This window comes from Hevea brasiliensis, chromosome 4, assembly GCF_030052815.1.
Source record: "Hevea brasiliensis isolate MT/VB/25A 57/8 chromosome 4, ASM3005281v1, whole genome shotgun sequence".
NCBI classification, from domain to species: Eukaryota; Viridiplantae; Streptophyta; class Magnoliopsida; order Malpighiales; family Euphorbiaceae; genus Hevea; species Hevea brasiliensis.
The window spans coordinates 53,004,490-53,018,861 of NC_079496.1; the positions used below are offsets into that span (position 1 = coordinate 53,004,490).

At 32.5% G+C, this 14,372-nt stretch overlaps 1 protein-coding gene and 1 pseudogene across 1 annotated transcript; both read left to right on the forward strand.

Annotated features, from left to right (window-relative positions):
* Positions 1–1,423: 1,423 nt before the first annotated feature.
* LOC110640002 (ankyrin repeat domain-containing protein 2A) lies at positions 1,424–10,111 on the forward strand. The gene is made up of 9 exons (XM_021791137.2): positions 1,424–1,618; positions 1,705–1,747; positions 2,241–2,392; positions 4,014–4,226; positions 4,840–4,988; positions 5,493–5,661; positions 6,954–7,046; positions 9,449–9,588; positions 9,694–10,111. The coding sequence occupies exons 2-9, from the start codon at positions 1,714–1,716 to the stop codon at positions 9,791–9,793; spliced, it is 1,050 nt and encodes a 349-aa protein (XP_021646829.1). The 5' UTR covers positions 1,424–1,618; positions 1,705–1,713; the 3' UTR covers positions 9,794–10,111.
* Positions 10,112–10,231: 120 nt separating this feature from the next.
* LOC110640003 (UDP-rhamnose/UDP-galactose transporter 2-like) lies at positions 10,232–13,628 on the forward strand (annotated as a pseudogene).
* Positions 13,629–14,372: the final 744 nt, after the last annotated feature.

Consider the following 14,372-nt stretch of genomic DNA (forward strand, 5'->3'; position numbering starts at 1 on the left):
ATGGTTGTTCTACAGGTTTTATGTCTGCCCGTTGGCTATGGTGCCTGACATAATTTCTGGCCCAAATGCATGTTCGTTGCCCTTGTGCTTGACATGACAGGTGTATATATGATAGACATATGGCTGTCGAACTAATATACTTCTGTGTATCTAGTCTTTATAGTTTGTTATAGGTTACTTGGACACTAATATGAATTTAATAAAACTGAATATGAGAGAATTGCACAGAAAAGATCCTGATAATTTTAATTGCTCCCAAAGTGCATTAAGTATGTATATGACTCAAAATTTATGAAAGTATACCTAGAATCATTATCTTTTATTTATTTAGTTATTTTTATTTTAAATCATGCATCACTAAGTGTTATGCTTAGCGCGTTGTTTTTCCATTGTGTAGGTACTGGAGACCAGCAGCCACAGCAGTAGTGCTCTGATGGAGAGATTTGATTAGATTTGCTCTAGTGTGTGAGTCACCTCTACAGTCTACATTTTGGTAGGGCCCATGTATTTAGATTTTGTATTTTATTCATTGTACATAAGAAAAAGAAGTAATTATATTTTGATATTGTAAATAAATTGTAAATTTATACATCATTATGTATGAATGAAAAGAAATACATTTTCTTGAAATTATATAAGCTAATTATGTGGTGATGTGATATATGGAAAATGAAATGGATATTATATTAATTTTTAACAGGTGAATAATAAAATCTGTCAACGCTAATAAAATAGAAGAGACTCTGTTCGGGTCTCGATAAAAATAAAATGTGATATAAAAAAAAAATTAACAATATGGATAACATGAATAAATGAAGTTTAAATTAACTATGTACATAACAAGATGAGATAAGGTGCTCTGGCACTGAATGTGACACACCTTGTTTAGCTATACTATAAACGAGTGAAGGGTGTTACAATTTTAAACCTGATTAAAATTTATTCTTAATTATCTGTATTTATCCTAAATCTCATTATTACTATTAAAAAATTATCCAAAAATATTTAATTTTATATATTTTAATTAATAATCTATATAAAAAATATTTTTATTAATAATTTATATTTAAAAATTTTATAAAATATTTAAAATTTACTTATTTAAAATATAATATATAAAAAATTAAGAATATTATTATAAAAAATATATTTTATATTTAATTAATTATTTTTTAAATCTAAACTCATTTCATAATCTACTATATATTATCTAAATTTATCCTATTATTACGATTTAATCCTACTATTACGATTTAATCCAGCCGAAAACAAATAGCAGAACTATTCCATTGCCATCCTACTATCCAGCTCATTTCTATTCTCCCTCTCTGGCTAGTTAAAAAAAAAAAAAAAAGAAAGAAAATTTCTATTCTCTCTCACCTGTTAAAACCATCCTGCTATCCAACTCATTCTATCCTCTCTTCTGTTAAAAACTTCTCGCGGTTAAATAAATAATAATGATACTCTGTTTGCCGTTACTGTATAGAGTAGTACATATGGACAGAGAGACGCACATCGCACTTGGATAGATACCCATAACACACGCACACAGAGATAGGGTTTCAAATCTAATCCTCAAACCAAAGTCTTTCATTTGTTTGCTACATAGCTTCCTCAGGTTTGCCTTTTTTTTTTTATATATAATTTTCTAAGATATTCCCTAATTTAATCTCTCTCTCTTTCTCTCTCTCTCTCTCGATTCAGCTTCTTCCCATGGCGTCCAATTCCAACAAGGATGTTCCCTCTGGTATATGCTTATTTTTCTTGCTCAATTACCAGTATTTCTCGTCAAATCTGTGATCTTTCTTGCATTTTCTGTTTGGGTTTTACTTAATTTGTTAGCTACCTATTAATCTAATCCCTTTTCAAGGATTGTTTTAAGAATCTATGGATTTTTTTTTTGGTATATAATCGTAGAAAGAGTTCATTTCACTTCTCGAGTTCCAGGCCCATTACTTAATTAATGTTATCTTCATCTTCTTTAATCTTTTTTGCTTATTTTTAGCTGGACTGGTTGAGTATAGAACATTATCAAATAAGAAATTCATTCCATTCCATTATGGTTTACTGTACATGCTTTTGGATCTTACAGAAAACACTTTATTCTATTCATTAGCTTGCTATGGATGTCTCCTGCTGCATATCATAGTCAGCCTATTGAAGTCTTGTGCTGTGACTTTATTTGGGAATCAGTGATCTGCTTTATTAATTTTTCTTACATATCCTTTACCTTTTCCTAGACGAGAAAACAGGTTCTTCAGAAGGCAAAATCCCAAAATCAGAAATGTCTTCTGGGGAGTCACAGTCAGGACAAGGAAGATCTTCCCCTTCTCCAGGACCTGGATTGGCTTCCAATGTTTTTGATTTCTCAGCCATGAGTGGCCTGCTTAATGTATGTTATCCAATTTCAAATCATTGTGATTTCAAACTGCTCTTCCCAATTGCAAAAACAATGTCTTCTATGGATTTTTTTTACTAAGATTTGCTAGTTTAGATGCTTCTCTTGATATTTTCTAATTCTTGCTAGTTTGATGGGAAAGTGGAATATATATATATATATATATATATATATATATATAGAGAGAGAGAGAGAGAGAGAGAGAGAGAGAGAGAGAGAGAGAGAGAGAGAGAGAGAGAGAGAGAGAGCAGATGATTTTAGGTGTTAAAATGCGGGTGGTTTGGTTTATGGTAAGGCTGTTCGTTAGTCTATTTTAATTTGGCTGTTAGTCAGTCCGGTGCTACCCAACATTCCAGGCGAGATGCCTTTGATTTAATCATGTATTGTGCACTTGTTGCCAAGTGTTTGGCACTGTGCATGCTGGCATAAAATTGGTTCAGGCTTCCAGTTTGCTTGTTTAACATCCCTTGACATCAATATCTTCTTAATTTGCCTTTTGCTGTGGACTATCTCGAGTCAATAGATGGGACTTGATAAGAGAAGGGACATTGTGCCTTTTGCTTTTGACTATCTTTATCAATGGATGGAAATTGATGAGAGTAAAGCAATAAATATATAAATAGTAACCTATCCAATCACTTAACTTTTACTGCAAACAATTCAATTCACATACTCCTTTCTCTCATCAAGATATGTACAAAACTGACATTATGTAAACCTTGCCAATATTGAAAGGTTTATATTTTATATATGTGGGTTATAAGAATATATATTAGATAAAATATTTAGTTTAATATAAATCAAATGTCCTTGAAATAATGCAGTTATGAAAAACTCATATTATTTACATATGTAAGTAAATTACAATACATGCATATGTAAATATTTTCGTGTGTTGTTATAAATCTGTATGGATTTAGTCTTAATATTTTTTGCAAGTACACTTCTAAACATGATAATATTCCCATTTCTTCCCTCAATTCCCCTCTCTATCTCTCCGTGTTGATAAAAATATTAATTTATATTAATTGGTTATATCCTAGCAAAAATCTAATGGTATATTGTAGGTAATGCTAATTTAATTGGTAAAGTTGATTTGGCATTGAAACTAAAATTTGAAATCAAATCCAACTCATTTGAGATAAAAATTTAAATGAAAAAGAAATTTTCTTCATTCTAATGGAGGATGAGAGAAAAGTTCATGATTTTAAAATTTATGAATGGCATGCAAAATAAAGTTTTTTTTGCATTTTAAGGAAATTTTAGGTACAGTATTTTAGAATCAACCCCATCAACTCATATTTTAAAAAATCTATCCCATCAATTCTCAGAAAAGAACGAAAAAAGAGCCCTTTATGCTTTAGATTTTAGTTTTTATATGGGGTTTATTTCTTGCCAATTTTGAGTCCAAGTTGTCATGTCATAGGATTTAGAGGAACATTTTATAATAAAGTTTGTTGATTGTCTTTAAATGGTTTTAGTTCATTGTGGTGTTGGATACTTGATGCCTGTTCCTCATTTTGTGGCCCTTACGTATTTTTCTTCATGTTTAGGTTTCAAAAAAAAAAAAAAATTCCTTGATGATTCATCAATGTTTATGGTTTGTTATATATAGGACCCAAGCATCAAGGAATTGGCTGAGCAGATATCAAAAGATCCTGCATTTAACCAAATGGCAGAGCAGCTTCATAAAACTCTTCAAGGTGCAGGAGCTGAAGAGGGGATCCCTCAGTTTGATTCACAACAATACTATTCCACCATGCAACAGGTCATGCAGAATCCTCAATTTATGACTATGGCTGAACGCCTTGGCAATGCATTGATGCAGGTATATTTGGACTCTATTTTCATTTAATTCCTTTTAATGTTGTCAGAAAATGTTGCACCTCTAGTGATTTGCATTCCAAATCACTCAATCTGGATTGTTTATGTCATTAGCAATTTGGAATGTTGAAGCTAGGATTTTGAAACGCAAACAATAATGAGTACATAATCAAAATCCTAATCACACAAATTTGAGATAGTTTTGTTATTATTATCATTATTATGGTGTAAGTTTGGGGATTTTGTTTTATTTTATTTTTTTTATAGTGTTGAAGTATGTTGCATTTTTTAATTGAAATCAAATTTATCATTCTTATAAGATAGTAGAATATCTTTATGGTTATTCTTTTTCAATCCATATATTTTCTGAATTTCACTAAATATGCTATTTACATAATATATTTTGTTTCCCACTGAGAAATTCGAAAGAAATCTTCCTCTCATCATACCACATTTATAGATAAGGACATTATATGTTCCTGTTTTCTGTCCACAGTAGAGCAATTTATGCTCTAGGTAACCGAGATTGCTTTCTTTTGGGATGTGCATATTTATGTTCATTTGAGTGGTGCATGTTTTCTTTCCACTAGATTGAAATTTTAGTTGTCTTTCCTTAGGATCCCTCAATGTCTCAAATGCTTGAGAGTTTGGCAAATCCATCACAGAAAGATCAGATTGAGGAACGAATGGCACGAATTAAAGAAGATCCTTCTTTAAAACCTATTTTAGAAGAGATAGAGTCTGGTGGTCCGGCAACAATGATGAGGTTTGGATCCAAAGTAGTTTGATTTTAGTATGAAATTGTAACTTGCTTATAGGAGTGTGCTAAAAATTGGGGTGTATTACACCATTAATGATTTAATTTTGGGCTAAATTTTAGGTTGGTCATTAATATTTGGTTTGTTCCTATTTTATCTCTAAACTTTTAACTGATATATTTTAGAATGGCAAACATCCTCGTAACTTACCTCTATGTATCTTGCTAAATTGGAATTTGTACTCGCATGTGCTTTTACATCTACTTGGGTGTTATGATGACTTGACTTAAAATTTATATTTAATTGTCCATGATCTTAATTCAAGTTTTAGTAATAGTTCTACTGGATTTTTATCCTTATTGATTGATACAAAATTCAACCGAAAGTTCGTTACCAATGGTGTAATTCATCTCAAAAAATTTTATTCTTATTTGTGTAGAAAATTATTGATTTAATTCTATTCAATTGATTTATTGCTATTACATTATTAAGGGTAAATAATGCTTGCATAGGTATTGGAATGACAAAGAGGTTCTACAGAAGTTGGGTGAAGCAATGGGTCTCTCTGTTTCTGGAGAAGCAGCTACTTCTGTAGAAAATTCTGGACAAGATGAAGCAGAAGATGGGGGAAATGAAGATGAGTCCATTGTTCACAATTGTGCTAGTGTTGGTGATTTTGAGGTAGAGTACAACATGCACTTATATTTGCTTGATTGTTGGATTTGTTGTCACTTAGTAGGGTATTACGTATTGTTCATATTGGGCAATATGTAATGGATTTTTAGGGCATCAATGGAATATTTTTCATTTCATGTAAACGGAGGTGTATATCAGCTCATATTGGTTGGAAGTTGAAAGAGACAGTTCAAGGCAAGTTGCAACATAATACAATGTTGAGAATCAGAAATTTGTATCATTTTGCAGAGGAGAAACTCGCTGCTGCACTGAAAAGAACAAAAACCTACCCTTTTTTTGGAGCAGTCATTAAATCGTTTGGCATTACCAATTCACCACCACCAACACTGATAGCTATTCCCTTTTTTCTTCTTCTGACTTCCTCACTTAAATTTATGCTTCATCTCACACAAAAATGTATTGGGCTACTTGATATTTTGGGGTTATTGTTGGGGGGAGGGGGGGGTTGTTTGAAATCAACATCTTTTTTTCTGTAGCGGTTCTTTTCTTTTAAAAATTTAATTTCTGGGTATAATTATAAATATTCAGATCTATAAGATCTGTGTGCATTTTGAGGAGTTTTTGTCTACAATATATAGCGTCTACTTATTGAATTTTAGGTAATAATTCTTAATTTTTCAAATTAATCACTATATTTGGGGAAAATTAATGATGGATGACAGTGGACGTTTATTTGAAATTTTTGTATATATTATGGGTTATTTGCAATTTGTCTGCATTTACAGTTTTCATAATTTTTAGATTTTTTAATTTATCAATATAAATTAAATTTTCTGTTTAAATTATAATTTATTTAATTTTGGATTTATATTTATAAATAATATTTTAACTTAATAATTTTTGGATTTTTTTTTAATTTATTGATCTGATGCCTTACATTTTTAGTTCAATCCTTATTTTGTTGCTGATTTTAGTTATTTTACTAACGGTTTAAAAAGAAATGACGGTATTGGCTGTTGATTTGGAAGAATTCAGTCTGATTCCATTGCACCATTTCCAATTCCAATTCGGAAACCTTCCTCAAAATGGCTTCCGATTTTTTTATCTAATACCCTGTCACTCATCTTTATTTTTGTTCCTATCATAAATAGCATCTTGATGTTCTGGGTGATATTGAATTTGTTCTTGTGATAACAAGTTCTATTCTTCTTCATTATCAAAAATTCTCATCTTATATATATATATATATATATATATTTAAATTTTAGTTTTAACTTCAAATAGCTAAAGATATTCTGTGTAAATAGAAATTAAAGTTCTCTTTGTTAATCAATTAGGGTTTGAAAAATGCATTGGCTTCTGGTGCCAACAAGGATGAAGAGGATTCAGAGGGAAGAACAGCATTGCACTTTGCATGTGGATATGGGGAGGTATTATTATTTCTTATAACTCCAAGTGCGCATTTTGGATTTTTGTCCGGGAGGGGGTTGGGTGGGGTGGGAATATTTTACTACTATTGGTCTATGATATATCATGACATATATGGGAATGTCCCAAATCCAATTTAGTAAATTGATGGATTGGCATATTTGAGTATTCTGGACGTAAAAATTCAGGTGCTTAGACCTTCTATATTGCAAGGAGGGAGTGCTTAGTTGATGAATGTCTGCACTTGGAAGCTTGCAGCATGCCAAATATAATATGGCCAGTTATTGTTGATAGATTGTAGTCACAGTTGTTAAAAGCAAAAAACTCTTAAGTGCCAAGGGCTTGAAAAACTTAGGGACAAGTTGCACATGTTCTTAGGGGTTTCGCCCCCTAGACAAGGTAACCAGAGACAAAATGTCTATTAACTCATAATAAGATAGGTGTGTGGTCAAGTGAAATGCACATCTTTGAAGTAAACTGCATAATAATTTATATGAGAAAGTGTTATGGCATACAATATTAAGAAAACTTAAAATGAAATCTTAATCGTAATTGAACCTTAAATGGGCTTTGTTGGACTTAAGAAGCATAGAAATTAAATGGCAAAACTAAAATCACGCTACTTCAAAGTTTTGTGATTCACATCTCTAGGCAGGCCAAGATGATAAGGAGCTTTGTTATTATGTTGAGTTTACAAATGCTCTTCTTTTTTTTTTTTTTTTTTTTTTGGGATAAGGTCCAAAAAAATCCTGAATTTTGAGGTTTTTTTCAATTCTACCTAAACTTTTAGTTTTAACAAAAATACCATGAACTTTTAATTTGTTTGCAATTGTATTCTGTTGTCTATTCTACTATTAATGCTAATGGATTTTGCCGTGTCAGCATAGGAAATGTTCAAAAAAAACTAGACTTTGCCTTTATTTATAATTGTATCCTGAACTTTTTTTTTTTTTTTAAACAAATGTACCTGAACTTTGAATTTCAATTGAACTCCATCGTAAGTTGTCCCATTCAATACTAATAGAGGTGTCATGTCAACACTTTTAATCCCAAATTGATACTTATTAAACCTAATTTACCGTAGAAGAAAAAAATTTCATTTCTAGCAAAACGGATACTATTTTCATAAAAAATGCAAAGATTCATCTTCAACCTACCTTGACAAGCCATCACTTTTGTTATGCTTACCTCTGCCCAACCCAACTCTAATCTTATGAAAACTTAATCTCACTCCCCATCAACATCCCCTCTTCACAACTTAACTAGACTCATCTTGACAATCCCAAAATAGGACCCGTTAATTCATCAATTAGGGTTTATTTTATTATAAATTGGGTTAAATTGGTTTTAATTTGGGAATTAGAAGTGCTAACCTGGCACCTCTTTGAGCATTTAATGAAGTAACTAACGGTGGGGTTCAATTGTAGTGAATTTCAAAGTTCATGATATATTTGTTAAATAAAAATAGTTTAGGGTACAACTGTATATAAAAAAAAGGGGTAAAGTTTGTGGTTTTTTTAGACATTTTCACCGTTAGAATTAACGGTGGAACAGACAGCAAAGTGAAATTGTAAAAATGTTCAAAGTTTAGGGTATTTTTGTTCAAAAATAAAGTTGGGGTTAGAATTATTAAAAACCTCAAAATTTAGGGTTTTTTTAGACATTATCCCTTTTTTCTCTATTCTAAGAACTCATAAAATGTTAACTAGTGAAAACTTATAATTAAAAAACTGAGTTGTATGGCATGTTTGGGTACAAGTGAAATTGCGAAGAGTCTTTTTCTCTTTTCATTGGAAAATGGAAAGACATGTTGGGTGAGGAACATTTGTAGGGGGAAAGGACATGTCACCTTGTGGTTTTGGGCTAGATGTGTAGCCTGTGTATTAGTCACTCATGATTTATTTGCTCTTAAATGAATTTAAATAATGTTGTCATCTTATCAGCCCATGTGTGTTAATCTTATTAGTTTTAAATCAATTCAACTAGGTCAGTTGTTATGTGCTGAGATTACCGTCTCTTTACAATCTTAGGTTTATTATACTGTAAAACAAAAACAAAAACAATACAGCAAATATTGCAGATCCGTGGCTAAAATTGAATGCGCCTTTTTTCATATCTCTTAACTCTATATGTCCCTGCTTTGTGTGCCTGATATGCACCTAACTGAAGTAATTTTGACCAAGGACTTCCTCCTTGCACTGTGGGCCATCCTAAGGAGTGCTTTCAACAATGCTGTTTATTTCTTGATCCAAGTTCTTGATGTAGTCACATGTTTGTATATTGATTGTGCTGTCAGATGGTTCAGAGAGTTCTGGAAATGCAAAGACAAATAGGCCAAGATTTTTTTGGTTGCATGGAAGTAAGCAAATGCACTTAAAATTTCATTTTCATTTACTTTTTGCAGGTAAAGTGCGCTCAAATTCTTCTTGAGGCAGGAGCAACTGTTGATGCACTGGATAAAAATAAGAACACTGCGCTTCATTATGCAGCTGGATATGGAAGGAAGGAATGTGTAGCCCTTCTACTAGAGAATGGCGCTGCTGTGTAAGTCTTTAGCATCAGTTAAGCATGATCTTTTATGGGCTTTATGCAATTTGTTTTTTGTTCCTGTGTAATGAGGCTTCTTCTTGGTTCATTATCAAACTGCAGTACCCTCCAGAACATGGATGGCAAGACTCCCATCGACGTTGCCAAGCTAAATAACCAACATGAGGTACTAAAGTTGCTTGAGAAGGATGCCTTCCTGTAAGTGGGAGGATGAATGTCATGTGCATGCTGTAGGCACCTGAGTGATAGGTCAATTTGTTCTCTATGCTGTCTTTGCTGATGTCAATTGCAAGGTTTTTCAGTCAGTAACATGATCTCTCTTTTTTTTTTTTTTTTCTTTTTTTAATTTGAAAAAAAAAAAATATTCATGGGATTTCTAGAGGGCATGCCATATCATGTGTTGTATTCCCCGGTTCTGTTTAGTTTATTATTAACTACTGTAAACGCCTCTTATGTAATGTTGGGAAACAGTCTGTTTCTTGTTTTATCATATGAATGCCATATTTCAGTATGTTTTTCATATTTTTGTTCGTGGTTTAATACTTTTGTTTCAAAGAGCAGCTTATGGATTCATTGGTTGGAGGATTTTCAAGATCAGCCTAAACACTTTGATTGTAAGGTTGCATATGGGGATTTGAATAGCTGGGCGTTGGTTACTTAATATGAGAGTCAAATGGGTATTAGATAAAGATAAAATCCCTTTTCATCTACCTACCTCTTTTCATGCTTGGGCGGAAAATGGCCAATTTGTGCAGTCATTTTCAATTAGCACTCTCATCATAATTCGCTCAACTAACAAAAGCTATGCATCTACACCCTGAAAACGACATTCATCCAATGTGGATTTTTGAGAAAGTAAACAAATGATAATAATAAGGGTAGAAGAGTCTTGCTAAGGGATGGTATGGTACTGGGTACCCGCAAAATTTACTTGATCATATACATGATATCCAAATCTGTTACTCATTTGATTATAGAAATATTTTTTACTAGCTGTACGTGTCTCAAGCCCGATTAACATTACTTTATTTTTTTTATATATATTTTTGCTGAAAATATAATTACATAGGAGATTTATGGGTGGGGCATTTAAATTTGAATTCAAAATCTTGAAAAAATTATGGCAAAACAATATTAAATTTTAAAATAATTAAATAAATGGGTTAGAGTGTCCGTAGGTACTTAATGGTTGTTTAGTTGAATGGGATTAGATAATGGATATCTGGTGTATTTTATTCAAACTTGCGGTGAATATAAAATTTTTAAGTAACTTAAGTTCACTAAAACCCTATGAAAAATTACCTAAACGCAAATATTGGTGAGAATCTAATGCTCTCACAACTTAAAGGTTTCTTTACAAGGTTCGTCTATAGAGATTAAGTCAGGGCATAAGATCAGGCCGGAAGACATAATTACAAAACAGATAAATATTCCTATCGGTCTCTAGGAATGGAGTAGGCTAAATCTCATAGTTTTTAGTCTATAAAAATACATTATTAGGTGCTCCATTTTATTCTCCCATTAAAGTTGAACCAAAACCTCCTGTCTTATTAGGATTCGGGTGAATAGATAGTTGTGAAAACCCACTTGACCATCCCTAGTCTTACTACTTATAACAACAAAATCCTATGGTTATATTAATTTACAGTTGAAAACGAAAGAAATATCACGTGGTCGAGCGGGCAGGAGGCAGCCTATGTCATTTACCCTATATAAAAAAGAGCAAGATTATATTAATTTTATAATATTTATCTTGCAATGGCTCTGGCGATGTATTTTTAAAAATTACAAACTAATAAGATCATTATCATTTGCACAGGAGTGTTAATTATAGTATTTAATGTAAACCATGAAACGCTTTGCAAGTCTCAATGGAGTTGGGGTAGGTCAACAAGTGAAGTAGTTAAATAGAAATAAACAGTGAAAGAAGTGAACAAGGAACTTAAAAAGTTTTAGAAAAGGGATGGGATAACGTGCAGGTAACATGCCCTTACTGAGAAAGGAAGATGAAGCCAAACAAATAATGCAAGAATAGGACAACCCATCAATTGATACATTATTATTTGTTCTTACCAGGATTATTAACTTGTAAATTTCATCTTCTTATCCAGTTAATCTAACAACTTTCTGAAAAATGGAGGAGAAAAAATCATCCTCTGTCTCAGATGTTGGAGCTTGGGCTATTAACATTATCAGTTCCACTGGAATCATAATGGCTAATAAACAACTCATGTACCCCACCGGTTTTTATTTTGCTTTTGGTGAGCTCTTCTTCTTGAATTGGCATTGAGTGTTTCTAACATGTTTCTGTTGTTGGGGTAAATCATAGTTGTGAACTTACTTTAAATGTGTGATTCCTACTTTCCAGCAACAACATTGAGTGGCTTACACTTTTCTATGACGGCCTTGGTTGGCTTGGTCTCAAATGCTTCTGGTTATTCTGCTTCTAAGCACATTCCCTTGTGGGAACTTGTTTGGTTCTCGATTGTTGCCAATGTTTCAATCACAGGGATGAACTTGAGCCTCATGCTCAACTCTGTTGGATTTTATCGGGTTTTGTATTCCTTTTCTGTTCCTTCAACTATACATATATACATACATGTCTAATGTGTTAAACCTTATGTTTCTGCAATTGTTTTTTCATGTGTAGATTTCAAATTTAAGTATGATCTCTGTGGCTTGTGCAATGGAATGGTTTCTTCACCGCAAACACTACTCCAGGGAAGTCAAGATGGCTGTCATGATAGTGGTTGTGGGTGTTGGTGTCTGCACCATCACCGATGTAAATGTTAATGCTAGAGGATTTCTCTGTGCTTGTGTGGCAGTCTTGTCTTCATCTTTACAACAAATTGTGAGCTTTCCTCTTCATCTTTCCACTTGTTTTTATTGTTATGATAACTTTCAACTTAATAAGTGGAATTGAGCATCTGCAAATTCTCCATTAAAGAGTACCTAATCATTTTTCAGTTGTTTATAAATGGCTTAAATAACTTGTCATAGTCATTTTAGTCCTGTCAGGATATGCTAAACACACCATTTATGGATTAAGCTAGACTACAGATGCAAGTTTACCAATTTGATAGGATTCAGATAGCAGTTATGTTCATCTGATAGATTTCCAAAATAACAAACGAGCAAATTCTTTATCGTTCCATTCTTACGTGGATCGAGAAATGAGAATGCTTACTGTTTTCTGTGTGCGCTCACCTGGAAAGGCATGATCTGAAATAAATAATCTGTTACTTTTTGCTGCTGGGAACAGTCAATTGGCTCATTGCAGAAGAAGTATTCAATAGGCTCTTTTGAACTGCTAAGCAAGACAGCTCCAATACAACAGATCCATTCATTGATAACTACCTCAGTGGTAAACTTATATCAAATTATGCATTATCACCTGGTGGATTTGTAAGTATTTGCATCTCTTGAGAAAAAAAAAATACAAATCCTTTTCTGCTCTCTTGACATTATATATTTCTGATGCGAGTGTAAACAGTCTTCAGTTTTTCATACTAGTGTCATGCTCCCTGGCTTTATTCTGCAAGGCGAGTTAGTATCTGTGCACCGGACTTTTCTCTGCAGTATCTTTCCAGGTTTTGGGGCACATGAAAACTGTGTGTGTCCTTAAGTTGGGGTGGATAGTCTTTGATTCAGAAATGACAGTGAAAAATGTAATTGGGATGGCTGTTGCAGTTGCTGGAATGGTGGTATACAGCTGGGCAGTAGGGCTTGAGAAGCAAACAAGAACCAAGTTCATCCCTGCTTTGAAACCCAATTTATCACAAGAGGAAAAGAAGGAGAAGACTCCATTGATTAAGGATGTTGAGCTTGGCTAGTCTAAAGTATAAAATTAGTGTGTATTCTCTGGCTACAAAGAATTACATTAACTACAGTTGCTTCAACATTCTTTGCACCTACTCTACTCCAAATGTGAAAGAACTTTTCTTCCCCCATTTTTGCAGCTGTTAAATTTTCTTTTAGTTGTTCAGAGGTCATGTATGTTAAAGTTGCACAGCACACAATTTCTTCTTCTTCTTCAACGTTCTTTGTTATTGGCAATATGTGTATCCATGAATTCAGAAAATAAATGAAATAAAAATCAGTTTCCTTTGAAACAGAAAAATAAGATGGCTTGGTTTGCATTAATTGTTTGTGTGATTTGTCAAGAATCCAATATGAGCATTTAATTTGTCCTCTACATCTAACAACCAACATACTAGCTCGTTAAAAAGTTTTATCATGCAAATTACCACCGTTCTCTATTCTGCATGAATGTAGAACTGTTGGAATGTGGAGGACTTGCGGAACAAGACCCAGATCGCAAGGCAATAAAAATTAAAAGGACTTATAAATATTGGTAAATCAAACTAACATGTCTTAAGCCATTTGTGACGGAGATATCATCTCAGTTGGTCTAATTTCAGCAACAAATTGACTCGTTTGACTGAAATTTCAGTTGTAATTTCTGTGAAGTGGAATGTTGGAAATATGGTTTGGGATCAATCTGGATCCATTAGACTTAAAATTATAGTTAAAAACAATCGCATGAGAAGTCATGCATATTGCCAAAATGTATTAAAAACCAAAAGTCATGTATATTGATAAAAAAAATGCAACTACGTGAAGATATGCAATCAAAAGTCATGTACATTGGTCAAAAGATGTAACTATATTTCTTGATGGTTATATACATGAAAGTCATGTAATTATTAGCCAAAAGTTACCATGACTTATAAATAGCCAAGTTTTTGTCTTTATTAAAAAAATAAAAGAAACAAATGTTT